Source organism: Typha angustifolia, chromosome 15 (genome assembly GCF_048772165.1).
Source record: "Typha angustifolia cultivar Huaian chromosome 15, ASM4877216v1, whole genome shotgun sequence".
Lineage (NCBI taxonomy): Eukaryota > Viridiplantae > Streptophyta > Magnoliopsida > Poales > Typhaceae > Typha > Typha angustifolia.
The window spans coordinates 13,632,482-13,651,067 of record NC_133253.1 but is presented as its reverse complement, the minus strand read 5'-3'; the positions used below and the strand labels follow the sequence as shown (position 1 = coordinate 13,651,067).

Genomic DNA, 18,586 nt, shown 5'->3' with positions numbered 1-18,586 from the left:
CCCAATGGCATAGGCCGCAAGGGCGCCATCGGCGGCATCCTCATGAAGAGGAGGAGCTCATCGGACCGGCGTGGCAAGGCAGGAAGCCGTCGGCCGACTGGATCACGGTGAGACTGAGAGAGGAATTTTTAGAGAAAAAAACCCAAAATAATTAATTAATTTTAAATCTAACTTATTAAGAGAGTAGGCAGCTTCGACGTTTTGATCCACGGGGTCGGCAATTTTGGCGGCACTCAGGCGCAATGGGAAAGGAAGAGAAGGAGAGTGAGCTGGCGGGGAGAAGGAAGAAAGAAAGAAAGAAGAAAAGAAGGAAGGAGAAGAAGAAAGAGAGAGGGAAGAAAGATAGAAAGGGGCGCACGTGCGTGCCCTTAAGTCGGCGCACGTGTGTGCCCTTTTTTTTTCTGGTTGTTACACCAAGCTACCACACACATGGGTTGGATTGTGGCCTAACCTACTATAAAGCTAGGTTGGGATGTAGCCCCAAGCCACAAACTTTGGCTCCAACCCAACAGCAACTTAGGCTAGGCCATAGCCCACCTCATGACTGAGCTAGTCTAGGCAGCCCATCTCAACCACACCCCAACCCCCCTTATTCCTCATCCTCGATAGAAGCTAATCGAGAAGAAGAAAAGAGGTGGCTACCGACGATTGCCACGGTCGATAGTCAGGCCACACACTCGCTGGCCCCTTTCTCTAGCCGAGGGAAAAGGCACACGAGGTACTAATTGGAGACGAAGCACGATCAACTTGGAGGGAGAAAGTTTGATGGCGACGATGGGAGTGAACTGACAAGCCACCTTGAAGACAAATGGTAAAACCAAGCTAGAAGGATAGGGAGGTCGAGGGAAGTTCGCACACTCTGAGGGTTGATCGGCCAGGGCATCGATGGCGAGGAAGATCCTGTGGCCATTGAGGTTGACATTATAACTCATCGCGCCATAAGAGCATCGAAGGGTGACACCGAAAGCTTCACCTCACGAAGAGGAAAGTTTCTAACCGGTCAAGGAAGGTATGCCGACAGGGATGGCTGACAAATGACCCAAAAGTCGATGAGGGGAGATTACTATGTGTAGCCTCTACTAGGGCATGGGATAGTCCACAAAGGGCACCAACGGAATGCGGGGAGGCACAAGGATGCTAACTGATCGATCACCTGACGAGACTGAGAGGAGGAAAAAATAAAGGGGGAAAAAACTAAAGAATGAATTAAAATTAAAGTATGTTTACAAGCTTGAGGAAAACTTATTGGTGGTGCTAAGCCATGGGGTCGACAAGCTCCAGGGTTACCTCGGCGCGGCAAGAAGAAGAAGGGAAAAGTGGGTTGCTGGTGGAGGAAAGAGGGAAAAAGAAAAGAAAAGAAAGAGAGGGAGGGAAGAAGAAGGTAGCGATGGTTGGTTAGAGGTGAATTTCAACTTATTTCTTAGTTTATATTGATGATAGAGAGTTATTTTAGTCCATAAAAGTTAAAAAGAATGGTGGCAATATAGTTAGTCAACTATTTTTGGAAGTTAAAAGGCATTGAGACTGTTGAGTTCTGTTTCTTTTAAACAAAGACTATTGATTTGGATGAAAACTATAACGCTTTCATTTTTGTAATTAGTATACTGTATACATACAGAGTTGATTGATGTAAAAGTTTTAAGAGGCTAAGTAATTTTATGCCAAATTGGCCAAAACTATAACGCTTTCATTTTGGACGGTAGTTAATCAATTCATCAATTGTCTCTAAAATGGCCATGTCCGATTATTACACATATAAACTTGCACTTTAAGGGGTATTATTGTCATTATATACTATCTTCTACTTTTAGAAACAACACCAACTACTAAAATGTGTAAATCTTTCTTCTAAGCCGAGCAATGGAAGCCTCCGTCCGGCTCCTTAGTTCCACCGCCGTCCTCCACGGCCGCCGCCTCCACCTCTCTCCCTCCTCTCGACTCCTTTCGGCAATTCCCATCCGAAAACTTAATCGAGGATCTCTAAAATCTCCATCTCTCCACAAATCCAGCTTCCGATCCGCCTCCTTCCCCTCTTCTCCCTTCCCTTTCAAAACCCATCTCGCTTTTCCCATATCCCCCCTCTTCCTCTCTTATATTCCCCAAGAATCTATTCATTCCTTCTCCTCCAATCCAAATGAGGAGTTCGCGCAGTGGGATCGGGTCCCGGAGGGCTCGGGAGCCGCAAACTTAGGGTTTTGCGGCGATAAAGGCGCGATATTGACGGTGGTTTTGCTCGGATGGCTGGGAGCGGAGCAGAAGCACTTGAAAAAGTACGCAGAGATGTACAATGCAAGAGGGATTCGATCGGTCCGGTTTGTCGTGCCGATGGGGGGCCTCGTCGGGTTTGATTTTGGGAGGAGGATTGAGGATAAGATTGGGAGATTTGCGCAGGATCTGGCAGAGTGGTGCGCCGAGAAGGAGGGTGATGGGAGGGAGCGGAATTTGATCTTCCACACCTTTAGCAACACTGGGTGGCTCACGTAGGTGCTTTGTTTGTGTTCTCCTGCGTCTTTTATGAGTTTTCTTACATAATACTGTGACTTTGATATGAGGGGTGGGAAAGAAATGGGTAGAATGATGGCATGCATGGATTTGGTTAATAAGGGATTGTTTGGTCTGGAAATAACTGTTTTTGCTGGCTATAGAGCACTACGAAGCATATATTACTCAAAATACTGAGCCTCTTTTGGTAAATGAATGAGGAAAAGGCCGATGATGGGTAAAGGAGGGTCTTTACCTTTCGTTGGTGTTTAATTAAGAGTTTTTGATTGAGTGGTAGAATAAACGTGGAGTATATTTTGTTAAATGGGCTTACATAGTATCTTATTAAGGACTCTTTACCTTTCATTGGACCCAGGAGGTTGGATAATGAGATGGCGATAACTCCATCTTGACCAGGATTTATTAACAGCAGAGTTGGGTTGTTTGATTACTATTCTCTGATAAGCAGAAGCTTATAAATTATCCTCCTTGGTGCAAGAAATGGCTAGTTACAATTTTCAAAATTACGAAGAATGTAGATCATTACTTTTTACCTGTTGGCTTGCTTCACTGATTGTGGATGTCGGTAAGAGCTTTTCTATTAGGATGAGGAGTATTCTAATGTAAGTAAGGGCATGTATCATCACTGGAGGACAACTAGTTTTGATAAATGACAAATAAATCCTCTTAATTTTCATCATTTTTCTCTTGTGGATTCAAGAGTTCTGCTTCTAGAATGATATTAGATTTCTTTTCTTTTCCTCTAATGCTAGAAATTAGATCTGGTTCTTTGCATTTATGTTTCTGAATTAAAAGGTGTCGGAGGGAGGATTCCATGTCCCAAAGCATCATGGATCAGAGCAAAGTATCCCTTCTAATGGTGATCATGGGTTTGATGATTTGTAAGATGAGTTTATGAAATAACAATAACAACTAAATATCGATGAATTGTTGTCTGATTAAATTTTTAACAAGAATCATCCATCGGTAACCAAGAATAATACACCAAGCTGATAGTGGGAAAGACTATTAGACTTATAAGGAACAACTCTGTGCATGTAGCAAACTGTCTCGTTTATGAAGGCCATTCAACTAATTAAGAGATAAAGGGGATGATTTTGTTCCATAACTACAGATATGTGGTTCCATATAATAAATACTGCTTGAAGATAAATCTTTCCTCTTTCATTAGCTAGTTAGGCATAGATGATAGATGGCTTCCTTGTCTGGTTGAACAAGGTGGTCTTCAAGTATATGGAACTACTAAGCTCAATCATTTGTTGCCCTTACTCAACAATTTTCTGTTGAGGTCTATCCTGTAGAGGTACTCAAATGGGATAAGTGATTGATTTCTAGGTTTTGTTGTAGAAGCAATCATAACTATCAATTATGCTATATGATAAAAGGAAGTTAGAACATGACATCGAATGAAATAGTTGATGAAAGAATAGTTTCATCCTCCAAAACATGATCAAATATATTTTTAGAACAAATATTTGAGAAGATATTAAGGTATGAGATTTATTTATGAGTATGTCCCTGAATTCCATTGATTATCTGTTTGCAGTGATTTACCTGAAAAGCAGAGACAATTGGTACCAATATTTATTTAAGACTGTTTATAGACATACAAGATACTGTTGTCCTAAACTGATCATAAATTGCAAGATGGCATCCAACTGACTTTGCGAGTTGAGTTGCAACTAAGTCGATGTGGGATAAAAGAATCAAGCATCAATGAGGTCAGTTGGTTACATCTATGGTACAAAATTTATTGCAGCCAAGCATACAGACTTTCTTTAGAATTCGGAAAAGAAGCATGGGCAAAATGAACCAAAAGTGAAAAAAAAAGTGATGAACCATTTAATGTGAAAGACAACTCTTAGTGCCGCCTTGAGGTGATAAGTGTAATCATATGGACAAGTGGGACGCTGCTCTAAACTTTGAATCATTGGCCCTGAAGGCAAGCAATCAACCTTGAAGGAGTAGAAGAAATTTGAAGACCTTGAAGAAGAGGACCAAGTGATATGATTCATGAGGATGAGTGTGTTTCACTGGTTGCACTGCTTTTACAACACACAACATAGAAGGAGATTGTTTGTACGCATAATGTTTTAAAGTCATTTGATGGGCTCTAATACCAAATTGATAGGCTCTGATACCAAATTGATAGGTTCTAGAACCAAAAGATCGGCTACGGAATAATTCCTTAAGATCTGAATTTATTGCAGAAAGCAATCCGTGCAACCGTGGGAAAATATTCGTCAGATATTCTCCGGTAGTCAGAAAATTACGAAACCGATTGGGTTGGATTCGTAACTTCCTAATTTACAACTTTTGTATTTACGCCCTTCGTAGATTCGAACTGTAGCAGGGACGAAAACACGGAATAACGTGGGTGATGGTGGTGGTGACGGGTGGAGTGGATGTTAGGATTATGGATGGGTATGGAGATGAGTGTGGATTGTAGAAGTGATTAAGGGAAGTAGACGAAGGGAATGAAGTGGTCGAGATCCCAAAGAAGAGGAGTGACTTGACAGACGAGGAAGATTAGAAGCGAGGAGAAACCTTACCAACGGTAGAGGTGGAAGGATGGTGAAGAGGGAGGAAGGAGGAGTCTAGAGAGAAGATAGGAGGCAAGAAATCAAGAATCCAATTTCATAATGAAGTTGGTCGTCATCCACATATTTATAGAGGCTAGCCAATAAGTCCTAAAGCAATATGAAACTCTGATTCTAGAGAATTCTCGTCGATTGCGTTCGAACGTGCCTGATCGCGTTCGAACGCACTAAAAAAAGCCCTTCTCTGGATTTGCGAACGCGACACAGGTGTTCATAAGAGCGTTCGAACGCGACCTATAGGAATTTTATTTTAATAAAAATAAATACTTAATACAATAAGAAAAGATCCTAACTAATTGTATCATCATTGTGTTCATCACTGTTTTTGTGATCCAATCATGATGGGTTATTGTTGAAATCATTATATCCAAAATTACTGTCATAAAATTACAACTTGAAGTGTAGAAGCATCCCTCTGCATATGATGTTGGTTGGAGTAGAGATATTGTTGAATCTCTAAGTAACAGAACAATGCTTTGTACCTTATTCCATCAGTAAGAACTACAAGGAGGAGTTATTATGTGATGTGGTGGATATGTGATGTGGTTGACTTGGATGTGGATATTTATTTGACTTAAACATGGCACAAACAGACAAACATAGTATATATTCTAAAAAGATTACATAAAGTTATCCTTGCTTCTATGAAACATGAATTTCATCCTTCAGATTTGCAAGAAAAGAAGAATACTTTCTTAATATGCCCTTATCATCTAATGTCACGATCCAAAATAGGAATCATGACCGGCCATGCATCTCAATATACTTGAGATGCACCAAGCCTTATTAATACTCTCTACGTGTACGTTGTGCAAAATAAATAAATAAAATAAAAATATGTTTTATTAAATTTTAAAACTAATTGCAATAAAGATAAAACAATGTTAATGTTTTTAAGTCTCTAAACTAAATGAATAAAACTTTTAATCTAAAGCATAAAATCTAAAAGAGCGGAAGAGTAAATAGGTGAATCGTAAGTGGAGGTGGAGTCCGGGTACATCTCGCTCAGTCGCCCCGCTGATTATTACTTGAAATAGATAAACAAATACAAGAAAAAAAAACAATAGAACCCATGAGCCAACAACTATAGCTCAGTGAGTGGAATCCACTCGAAAAACAAATAAATTTTAAATCATATTAATGTTGAATAAATTAAACTAAAAACAACAATTTCCATAACGATATGCAATAGGCATGCTCTCTAAATAATAACAATGATAACAATAGAGTGATGTCACAATTTGTAATCTTGCACGGTTTCAACATATATTCAATATCTTTTCAATATTTATGCTGTCATATGTCTTAATGGATCTAAACCCTGTGGATCTACATCAACTAAAAGTCACCTCGAGATGACGCTCGGGACTTTTCTTCATAGTAATCCGGTTAGGGTCATCAGAGGTTATCACCCTGTAATCAACACACTCTGTATCTTCCTCTAACTGTTGAGAGAAGTTAGAGTCACTTAGAAAATTTTTCTCATTCATCCTAGGACTGTTCCTTAACCCCGCTAGAGTCACCTAAGAAAGTCACCGCAGTGATCTAATTTAGGACTTTTCCCTGGACTTTCAGATAGGCTTGAGTCACCACGGAAAATCGCAAACGATTTATATCTGGACTGTTCTCTAAGTCGTACCAATACTAGTCTTATTTTTCTTTTCACAAATTTTAATATTTGCACAAAGTATGGTGATGCACTGAATATAATAATTAAATGCACAGAAAATATAACAATTAAATTTTCACACGTACGGATGAAATAAATAGATTTACACATAAAAATTGCAACAATTAAATTTTTACACGTAAGGGTGAAATAAATAATTTGCACATAGAGAATTTACATGGTCTGGCAAGATACGAAATATAATAAAATAAATATGTGAGTGAACCCACTTCCATTCCGATAAAGGCGAAGGCTGTGACATTCCTGCAGGCTTTTGGTGTTCAACTTTAACTTGCTGACAAGTGAGACATCTAGCCACAAAGTTAGCTATGTCCTTTTTCATGCCATTCCACCAGAAGTTTTCTCGCAAATCTCTATAAATTTTTGTGCTGCTTGGGTGGATACTGAATCTTAAACTGTGAGCTTCTGACATAATTTCATTCTTTAATTCCTTACTGGCTGGGACACAGACTCGATTCTGGTACTTGACTAGTCTTTCATCTGATCTCGAATAGCCAGGAGCTTCTCCTTTTTCTAATCTTTCCAAGATCTTGAGGTTGGCATCCTCTAATTGAGCAGCCAGGATGCGATCTAAAAGTGTAGGTTTGACCACTAGCCGGCTGCAAATAGCTACTCTCTCTGGATTTGATGTTACTTCAGTCTTCAAGCATTTGAATTCTTCAATAATGCACTGCTGACAAGTAAGTGCTGATAAGTGCCCCTCTGATGATTTTCTGCTCAAAGCATCGGCTACCACATTTGCCTTCCTAGGATGGTAATTGATACTAACATCATAATCTTTGATTAATTCTAGCCACCTGCGCTGCCTCAAATTAAGTTCTTTCTGAGTGAAAATATACTTGAGGCTCTTGTGATCAGTGAAAATTTCACAAGATTCTCCATAAAGGTAGTGACGCTAAATCTTTAGTGCAAAAACCACTGCAGCCAACTCAAGATCATGAGTAGGATAGTTCTTCTCATGAATCTTAAGTTGTCTAGATGCATATGCTATCACCTTTCCATGCTGCATCAAAACACAACCGAGACCCTGTCGGGATGCATCACTGTAAATTACAAAGTTACCGCCCTCTATCGAAAGTGATAGGATAGGAGCTGAAATTAATCTCTGCTTGAGCACTTGGAAGCTATTTTCACAATCATCTGACCACTCAAATTTCACCCCCTTTTTGGTGAGGTGAGGTAAGTGGCAAGGCAATCCGTGAAAATCCCTCCACAAACCTTCTATAGTAGCCCGCCAATCTAAGGAAACTGTGTACTTCAGATACTGAAGTAGGCCTCGGCCATTTGCTAACAGTCTCGATCTTCTTTTGATCCACCTTTACTCCATCCTTGCTGATTATATGTCCTAAGAAAGTCACCTCATCTAACCAAAACTCGCACTTCTTAAACTTTGCATAAAGCTTTTCCTCACGAAAAGTTTGAAGTATTGTCCTCAGATGTTCCTCATGCTTTTCTTTGCTCTTGGAATAGATCAATATATCGTCAATGAATATCACAACAAACTGGTCCAAGAAGATTTTGAAGATCCGGTTCCATTAGCTAATTGGATTGGGCCTTGGCCCAATCCATTTAGGTGATAGTTGGGTGGGCTGCGGGCCAACTACAGCCCAGCCCAACTGATTTGGGCTTATTTTAGCCCAAATTAATTATTTTTGGGTTAAATTGTAGAAAGATTTTAATATTTGTTTTAATTAAAAATATTATTGTTATTTATTATTAAAGGTGGTGATTTTTTTTAGCATGTGAGCTAGAGATTTGAGATTTCGGTTGCCTTGCCTAGACTCAGGTGAGTGGGTTCACTCACATATTTATTTTATTATATTTCATATTTTTGTCAGACCATGTAAATTATCTATGTGCAAATTATTTATTTTACTCTTACATGCAAAAATTTAATTGTTATATTTTCTGTGTGCATTTAATCATTATATTCAGTGCATCACCATACTTCGTGCAAATATTGAAATTTGTAAAAAGAAAAATGAGACTAGTATTGGGACGACTTAGAGAACAGTCTCGGTATAATTCGTTTGCGATTTTCTATAGTGACTCAAATCTATCTGGAAGTCCAAGGGAAAGTCCTAAATTAGATCACTGGGGTGACTTTCTTAGGTGACTCTGGCGGGGTTAGGAAACAGTCCTAGGATGAATGAGAAAATTTTATAGGTGACTCTAACTTCTCTCAACGGTTAGGAAAAGACAGTGTGTTGATCACAGGGTAATACCTTTTGATGACCCTAACCGGATCAGCTATGAAGAAAAGTCTCGAGCGTCATCTCGAGGTGACTTCTAGTTGATGTGAATCCACAGGATTTAGACCCATTGAGACATATGACAGCATAAATATTGAAAAGATATTAACATGTTGAAACCGTGCAAGGTTACAAGTTGTGACTCTCTATTGTTATCATTGTTATTATTTAAAGAGCATGCTTATTGTAAATTATTATGGATATTGTTGCTGTTAGTTTAATCTTTTTTCGCATTAATGTAAGGTAGAATTTTATTTGGTTTTCGAGTGGATTTCACTCACTGAGCTATAGTTGTTGGCTCATGGATTCTATTTTTTTTACAATTATTTATTTATCTCAGGTAATAGTCAGCGGAGCGACTGAGCGAGATGTACCTGGACTCCACCTCCACTTAGGATTCATCTATTTACTTTTCCGCTCTTTTAGGTTTTGTGCTTTAGATTAGAAGTTTTATTTATTTGGTTTAGAGACTCAAAAACATTACTATTGTTTTATTTTTATTGCAATTAGTTTTAAAAATTTTAATAAAGCACATTTTCATTTTATTTATTTATTTTGCCATTGTACACGTAGAAAGTATTGATAAGGCTTTGTATATCTTAAGTATATTGAGATGCATGGCCGGTCATGATTCCTATTACGGGTCGTGACATCTAAAGAGATAGTATAGTAGCATAAATGATTCATTAATGCAAGTCATTTCTATCATAGTTTCAAGTTCTTATGTTAGGTACCAATAGGATTTTTTTTTACGGGGAGTATTGACACACAATTGGTTTAATTATAGACCCTTTCTGAATTGGTTTAGAGACTCCTAAACTGATTCAGTACCCAAACATATTTTTATTTTTTTTCTTATTTAATCGAGTTTACTCTCTAAAAAATTAAGATTAAGAAATAAAACTAACTAATCGAGTTCGGAGCTTAGCCTCAAAATAAACAAGGCCCAAAGTTTCACACTACTTGAACCCATGGAACTTGACATCCTTTAGGAATAGGACAACAAGTTGCTAAGAATGGGTTTTTTTTTCAGATAAGAAATGGTTTCATCAGTGATAGCATGATTTCATGTCATACAAGCTTTGCTAACCCAAATAAGGATAGAGTTAGTGGATGTTTGCTCATAACAGAGGTATCAACAATATAGTATGAAATACAAGTTTCCAGTTCCACTGGATGACATCCTAGATGGTCTGGTGGTAGCAAAATTGTTCTAAATGGTTCTTTTTTGGGCATATTGAGACCATCCAGTGTGCTAGTAGCTCGACATGGCATGTGTTGCAATACATGTTGTGTCAAGCCAAGGTTGGTACGCCCTATTCCTCTAGCACTCCAATTCTTGAATGTGCTAAAATTTATTTTTCCACATTTGGTTGTACATATTGATCAAATTTTCTAAACCTAGTACCTACAACAGATTGTATATAAAAGATTGAGGCTGATGAGCCTTTTCCTCTTAGGCTGTTAAACTTTTACTTTTCTTGTCAGTTCTAGACCTTCGTTCTCAACAGTTCTTCAAAGCTTAGCTAAAATATCCTTCTTTTGTGGTTGGTCTTTTAGTTATGGTGTCATACTTGAGAACCTCCAATCAAGGGTTGATATTATTGAGAAGATCAAAGGATGTATTATTGACTCTGGACCTGCTGCAGAGATAAATCCTCAGGTTTGAATTATACTTCTGATCACCCATGGTTTGCAGATTTCTTAAGTATTGACTGCAGAAACCCATAATTCTACACCATTTTAAACTGGAAGTGTGTTTTAAATAAATATTTTAGGTGTTTGACATTGTTGAATAGAAACTCTGCTAATCAAGTGGCAGGCTGGCAGGACAAGGGGAAGACTTAATTTTTTATTATTTGTTAATAGGTGTCCTCTATGGTTAGTAATTAGTAAGGGCTAATACTTTAATCTGCATCAATTATGGAATCAACTATTAGCTGGTGTCACTATGGTGTAAGTCCCTTATTAAATTTTCTGGGCACTTTCTACTGTTGCCTAATCTTCTTTGCTAGTGTTGCCTAATCTTTAGAAAAAGGAAAATCTTCACTTTTTTTTTGTGCTATCATGTTTTGTTCCAAGACCTTATTAGGATTGGGTCATTGTTCTTAATTGTAGGCTCTTCAAATTGCTTCAGTTGGTTCTATGGTCTAATTTGCTAGTGAACACTCCATGTCCTAGGTCTGGGCTGCAGGATTTTGTGCTGCCTTCCTGAAGAAGCGCAGTTCTTTGACATACTCTTCAGCTGAATCATTTGAGGGATCCAATGGATTGGACACAAAAAGAATCACACCCTCATTGTTGGAAATCATTGTCATTTCAATTCTACGAAATTTTTTTGAGATATTCCTGATGCTACCCAACGTAAAACAGTAAGTCGTTTTATTACTGAAAGTTGTGTTTTGTGACTGCATGTACGGTATTCTTAATTGTTCCCCTTTCTAAATTTTTTTAGATGTCCATATTAATTGCATAAACTCTTGTCTTTGGTGGTATACCAAGATAGATTCATTGCTGACTTCCTATATGAACTGATGGTAGCAATGCATTTTCTTGCAAGAACACCTCTAGCGGCAAATGCCTGAATTGTGCTGTTACAGATTATTTTGCAAATTATTATAAATGAAATGAACCTCTTCCTAATCTATAAGGTATGGATACTTTGTTTTCTCCTAATATTTGATATGTATTGGACCATGATATGGCCCGATACATACTAGATACGGCTGGAGTATTCGAATTAAAAAAGTTAAGTTTAATTTTCCTATACAGCTCTGATATTGTACTGATATGAGTTCGATACGGCGTCGATACAGCTCTGATATGGTGGGATACGGCTCTGATATTACTTGATATGGCTTCGATACATTTCTTAATCATCCAATCTTTTCTTTTTTGCTAACAAATGATATAAAAGATATACTTTATATGTATATACCATTGTCTTAAGAAATTATAAAGCTTTATTTACTTGATAATTAATTAGACATATAACTTGAAAGCTATTTAAAGATCCAAATTAGTTATAGATTAATCATTGAATTATGTTCAATATTTCACTAATATTTTGAGTTTCATATCAGTTTCTATTATAATATTTTGGTGTATCCGTATCCTAACATTAAGAATTTGTTGTATCCCTATATCCGTATATCTTGTACCCCTGTATTTTATATCTGTATCCGTGCCTCATAATTCCTAATTAATAGTAAATCTTTTTATTTCTTTACAGGAGGCTGAGCAAGGTGATATCCTTTCTTTCAAGGAACCAACCCTCCTGTCCACAGCTTTATCTTTACAGCTCAGCTGATAAGGTAATACCAGTCAACCTTGTAGAGAACTTTATCCAGGAGCAGAGGACATTGGCTATAAATGTTTATGCATATGATTTTGGTTCATCCCCGCATGTGGACCATTTCAGGAGTTATCCTCGTTTGTACTCAAACAAAGTTTACGAGTTTATAGAAACTTGTGGTGCAACAGTTTGATCTGCCTTGCTAGCGTGCATTTGTAAAATTTTGTTTCTTTGCAACAGTTGATCTAACATTTAGGTCAAATCTGCTTACTTTGTTTCATTTCTAAATTTCACTTGCCAAAAAATAAGCATGGGCCTTAAAGAACTAGTTCTTTCGTCTTAGCAGATATTGATTAGTAGCCTACTGCTGCCTGATTTGTTATTCTTGTTTTTCCTTCTTTGGCTCTTATCTTTCTCATTTTTTTCCTCTTTGGGACCCATGTAAAGGAACGGTATCCATTTCGCAAGAGTAAATGCAATTTATGTGTTTCTTCAAGAATATGATGATTGGCAGCCACTGTAAGCTTTTGTCAGTGCTTTAATTATTGGGTCAATTAGCTAAAGTTGTGTATTATTTAAATAATCAATGATGGAACTAGTATCATTAGAATTCTCGGTGTTGATTTGTTGTATGTGCTGATTATCAATTTCAGTATTAGAAATTCATGTATTGTTTGCTGCAGCAGATAATATTTACTTTGAAAATTTATTCATCTAGTCAGATGCAGCATGCTACAAGATTTCCGGTAACTTTCTATTCTTGACACCCTTTTGTGTGCTTGTCGTCTTCACAAAGTGGTACACTTAGTTTCTAGTTATTGGATAAGTGAATATCTAATTTGTTATCAATTTCAGTATTAGAAATTCATTTATTGTTTGCTGCAGCAGATAATATCTACTTTGTCAACTTATGTTATTGACACCTTTTTTGTGCTTGTCTTTTTCTTTTGAATACTCCCTTTTTTGTGCTTGTCGTCTTCACAAAGTTGTACACTTAGTTTCTAATTGGATAAGTGAATTTCTAATATGTTTGAACTTAAGCACATGGTTCTTTTGATATCATTCCCGGAGTTTATAATCTAAACAGGTGAACTAGGATTTATGGTGGATAAATAATTAGTTGACTAGTTTAACATATTCTGGTACTTGATAGAATCTGACTTTTAATATTACACATTGGATAGTTTAAGTCATGCTTACAGGCTGAAGAGAAAAATTAAGAAAATCTGGTGAATATTAGTAGATACTGGAGTTATTATGCGTTGTTTTCTCTTCTACACAAAGCAGTTCTAATTGTTAGCATTAATATATTGCACATAGTGAGATATTGCACAAACATGTCAGTCTGATACTCCTAAAGCTTCAAGGTTATTTCCTTTCTTTCAAGGAACTAATTCTCCTCTCAGCGGATAGGGTAATACCATCCAACTTTGTAGAGAACTTCATCAATGAAAAGAAGACATTGATAAGAAATGTTTATACATAAAATTTTGTTTCATCGCCACATGTGGACAGTTTCAGGACTATCCTCACTTATTCTCAGCCGAAATTTATGGGTTTATAGAAAAAAATTTGTAGTGCAACAGTTTGATCTGCCTTGCTAAATAGTTGAATTTGTGGAACTTTGTTTTTTCCTGCAACAGTTGATCATTTCTAACTTTTAGATAAGAACTGCATTCTCTATTTTCCTTTCTAATTTCACTTTCCAAAATATAAGTAAATGCATTCTCTATTTTCCTTTCTAATTTCACTTTCCAAAATATAAGTCACTGCTTTGCATGGGTATGAGAAATCATGGATTCAATGTAACAAGAATTAAATTGATCGGATAAGTAATAAAGAGATATTATGGAGATATTGACCAAAGTTCAGAATGTGGCGAGAGGAACATGAAAGGTGATAGTGGAGTTGTGGCTAGGGATTAGTGCAAAATTTAACTTGCTTTTGGATGGAGATTAGTGAATAGGGAATGAAAGAGAGGTAGAGAAGGAGAAGAGGGAGTCTAGAGGCTAGTTGAGACTGGTCCAACAGTAGTTGGTGGTGCGGTTGGCAAGGAGGGAGGAGGAAAGAGGGTGGCTGATGCCTCGAGATAGAGATAGAGAGAAATGGGGGTGGTAAGAGCAATTTAGTAATTCTTGATAATAAAATTAAAGTTGCACTCTACAAATTTATGATGGCCTTAGAACAATTTAGATAAGGACCGATCAACTAATGTAAATTGACTAACTCGAGTTGAACTTTAGTTCATCATACATGTCATGACTTGACTAAAATAATTAATCAACTTAACTCGACTTAATTAAGTAATTCTTGATAATGAAATTAAAGTTGCACTCTACAAATTTATAACGGCCTTAGAACAATTTAGATAAGGACCGATCAACTAATGTAAATTGACTAACTCGAGTCGAACTTTAGTTCATCATACATGTCATGACTTGACTAAAATAATTAATCAACTTAATTCGACTTAATTAACTAATTAATAAGTTGAGTCCATATTTAGTAGGTACTTGAGTTCACCAACATGACAATTGCTAAAAAATATAAATGGCTAAACTAGATAAATAGTTGACTATATGAGCAAAATGTGCTATGAATGTATCCAAATCGACTGAGTTGTATCATCAGTGTTTTGAAAAGCAGTAAAGGCGGCCGCCTTGGTGGCCGCCATGGCGGGGCGGTGCACCGGCCGCCCCGCAAAGTAGCAATGCGGCCTGCCAAAGGCAGGTAGGCTGCATTAGTGCTCGGGGCGGGCCGCTTTGGCACCTAGCGGCTCGCTTTGGTGCATGGTGGCCCACTAGACGCGGGTTGGGTCGATATACACGGGTCGGATTTTGGCAAACTTTAAAAAAGAAAATAACATCGATCTCCTCAATCTTCTCTCTCACTCTATCCTCCTTTTCTGCCCTAAGCGAGCGACAGCACGAGCGGCGGCAAGCGACAAAAGTAGCACAAGAGGCAGAAGTAGCACGAGCAGTAGTGATGGCGAGCGGCAGCGGCAACGACGGCAAGCGGCAACGATAGCACGAGCGGCAATGGCAGCAGCGACAAGCGGTGGCACGAGCTCATCCGCATCTGTTGCCCTTTCTCGCTCTTTCGCTACAGCTTTCTCTCTCCGGCGATGAGATGCTGAGCTATCTCTCGCTATCTACTTTCCTCCTTTTCAAGCTTTTTTTCCTATATTTCCAATTTTACCCCTATTATAAATGGATGACAGACTGGCATTTGAAGTGGTACTGAAGGGTAGTGTGGGGATTTTTTTAATTTTCTAGTTTTTTTAAGATCTCAGTGATTGTTAAACGAGAAAAAAGATTAGTTATGATTCTATTTTGGCTACTTGTAATTTTAGTATTAATTTTTAGTTATATTAGAATATATTATATATCATATATAATTATTTTTAATTTTTTCTATATTAAAATACTACACCGCCTTGGCGCCCGCCTTCCGCCTAGGCGCTAAGCGGTGGGGTGACCGCCCGCAATCCGCGGCCGCCTTTCAATACACTGCGTATCATTCCACCATGCTTCCTTTCACCTTGACCTTAAGGTGTTAAATCTGGATAGCGGTCCATGTAGTCGAATTCGAGCATTCAATTCGCCTTATTAATGGTGTGCCTACACCACTCAACCAATATTTCAGTCTCCAATCTGCCTTGGACTTGAGTGTGTGTCTCTTCTGTTTGGCCATGCTCTTTCTCCTTGGGTCGACTCTTCCATTAGCATGATAGTAGCTAGTTGTTTAGCCATTTATGTCCATGAACGAATTGTCCATTATAGTAGAAACAATGTCATTTATAACGCCATTTCTCTAGTTCCGTTAGGGTAAGGCATATGCCTATCATCCTCGGCTAGTCCTTAGTGTTTGGCCCAGTTTGAGGTGGGGCTGGCCCGGTTCAATTTGGTTGAGCCCGTCCTGAATTTGGCACACTTGAGGCTAATGGTCTCGGGTTGCTCCATGGTGTTTGATTCGTGGTTGTGCCCACAGCTTGGCGGGTATGTGGCTCCATTGTTGTCCATGTTCGTTGGTCGGTTGTCTTCAACGCCCTCAACTTTTCTTCCATCATTTGTGCCATTGAGAATACCTAGGCAATGTTCTCGGGCGAGAAACCTTGACCTCTGCTTGAATGTCCTGTTGAAGGCTGGAGATGAAGGTACTTTTGAGGGCCGAGTCAGACCATCCATGAACTTGTTTGCTAATCCTCTCAAATTCTACTTGATAAACCCTTACGGATATCTTTTGGGTCAACTTTGATAGGATAACTTGAAAGTCTTCATAGTCGGAGTCGGAAAGCACATTTGCGAACTCATCCTGACAATCAAATGGTTGCACTCGTTGAGCAGCTTGAAACCACCTCATCACAACATCTTTTAAGTGAAAGAAGGCTAGCAGCACCTTTTGATGGTTCAATGTTCCTTGATATGTGAAAATTGCTCCGCTTGATAATATCCAATCTAATAGATCACCACTACTGAATTTTAGAAATTCAATGCGTACGGTTCTCAATTGAAGCATATGATTGCACCCATTCTTGTGTCCTCGATATAGTTAATCATAAGTGTGATGCCCTCGCCCTGTGTCGACGTGCTCGCCCAAATGGCATGCGCGGCGCACACGACATGATAGATGGGGCCATCACGCATAGATACACTTATGCTCACATAATCTATCTCAAAATAAATCATACTATTATCTAAATAAACATGTAAGCATATCAATATTCAAATCCATAATAATTATTTTGTACTATTATATAATCTGGTAGGATCCACACATGTTATATCAAACTACCAAGATACAACAAATACAATTTATACAATACCGTCTAACTTATACTACATTTGCTATTATATAAAACACAATCTAATATAGCAGAATACAAAAATAGACATAGATACAACACAATCTCTATATAAGTTACATTTTATACTATCTTACGTCTAGCTCACATCGTCTTTGCTCTAAAATCTCTTCACGATGTCTTAAATCGTTATCAAGTGCCTCATAGCTAGGGTGATTAGAAAATAAAAATAAAAAGAGTCATGAGCTAAAGGCTCAATGAATAGACTTTACTCTGAATTAGTGATACCAAATAGAGAATAAATTATGTACTAGATAATATGAATAAGAAAGGAGTATCATGTTATGAATAAATATATAAATATTTTTTTAAATAATATATAATGTATAGTAGATATGATGTCATAACTGATCAAGTATATAATTCTCAACAATGTATAAATAAATCTCCAATCATACTATAATCATATCTCTTTCAAATATAACACGTATGATGCATGCCGACCATGACCATGACCATGCTATGATATTACATACCTATTACATGGTAACTACTCGATAATTATGTATATCAAATGATAATAAAATTAAATACATTTATCAATATCTTAATCATCAATGTCAACTCTGAATAATAACATTATATTAGACCACCGTGCATAGTCAATACTTGGTATTTGGTCTCAATAATATCAACTCGAAAGGTTAGAGCATATGCTGCCAACAATTAATGGTATCTCAATTATCGTCACACCCTAACAACCATTAAGAGTATTAACATTATTTAGACCCATGTACCCAACTACTGATAGAAATCACATGAGGATAATTCACCACATACTGGTTGTAACACCTGCTACCAAACATGTAGACCTCAATAGGTAGTACCCACATGACTACTGATCAATGTTTCAACACAATATACAAGAGAAAAGCTCATATTTCCACCAATAAGCCCATAACTCCGAAGCCATAAGCCCATAACTCCGAAGCCATAATAAGCCCGAAAATATGTATATATATCCATAAAAATATAAATCAAAGCCCATGTAGGAGCTACAATCTATCTAGCTTAATTTATATGAATATAATAAAATAAGAAAGTGAACTCTATAAACTAATCTTTGCCAGATCCTCCATGGCTCGGCAGGCATCTACTAATCTAAAAATAATTTCACCAAATGATAGTGAGCATAAAACCCAGCAAATATCTACTACTATATCTAAAAGTAGTATAATGAATGATGCAACAATAAGTATATATAAATATGCGCATCATGATCAAATCAATTCATTAGTATCCCAGACTCAATATGTTTATCTAATGCGCACATGCATTAGCAATTCCGATAACCTACCACGCATCAATCTAGACCATCAAGTCCTCAAACTCAAGCTCGCACTTAGTTTTGCCCATATGCCATGTCAATACTATACTATATGA

The 18,586-nt window shown here is 37.6% G+C and overlaps 1 protein-coding gene across 1 annotated transcript; it reads left to right on the top strand.

Annotated features, from left to right (window-relative positions):
* Positions 1–1,834: 1,834 nt before the first annotated feature.
* Positions 1,835–12,838, top strand: LOC140779090 (uncharacterized). Its single transcript, XM_073124052.1, has 4 exons — positions 1,835–2,480; positions 10,605–10,707; positions 11,226–11,416; positions 12,277–12,838. Exons 1-4 carry the CDS (start codon positions 1,861–1,863, stop codon positions 12,530–12,532), a joined length of 1,170 nt encoding a protein of 389 aa, XP_072980153.1. The 5' UTR covers positions 1,835–1,860; the 3' UTR covers positions 12,533–12,838.
* The last annotated feature ends 5,748 nt before the right edge of the window (positions 12,839–18,586 follow it).

Bases quoted from the DNA above. Each gene is read 5' to 3' on its own strand.
- LOC140779090 (XM_073124052.1), top strand. From the start codon at position 1,861: ATGGAAGCCTCCGTCCGGCTCCTTAGTTCCACCGCCGTCCTCCACGGC. The intron at 10,708-11,225 runs GTTTGAATTATA...TCCATGTCCTAG, and splicing joins CTGCAGAGATAAATCCTCAG to GTCTGGGCTGCAGGATTTTG. The intron at 11,417-12,276 runs GTAAGTCGTTTT...ATTTCTTTACAG, and splicing joins ATGCTACCCAACGTAAAACA to GAGGCTGAGCAAGGTGATAT.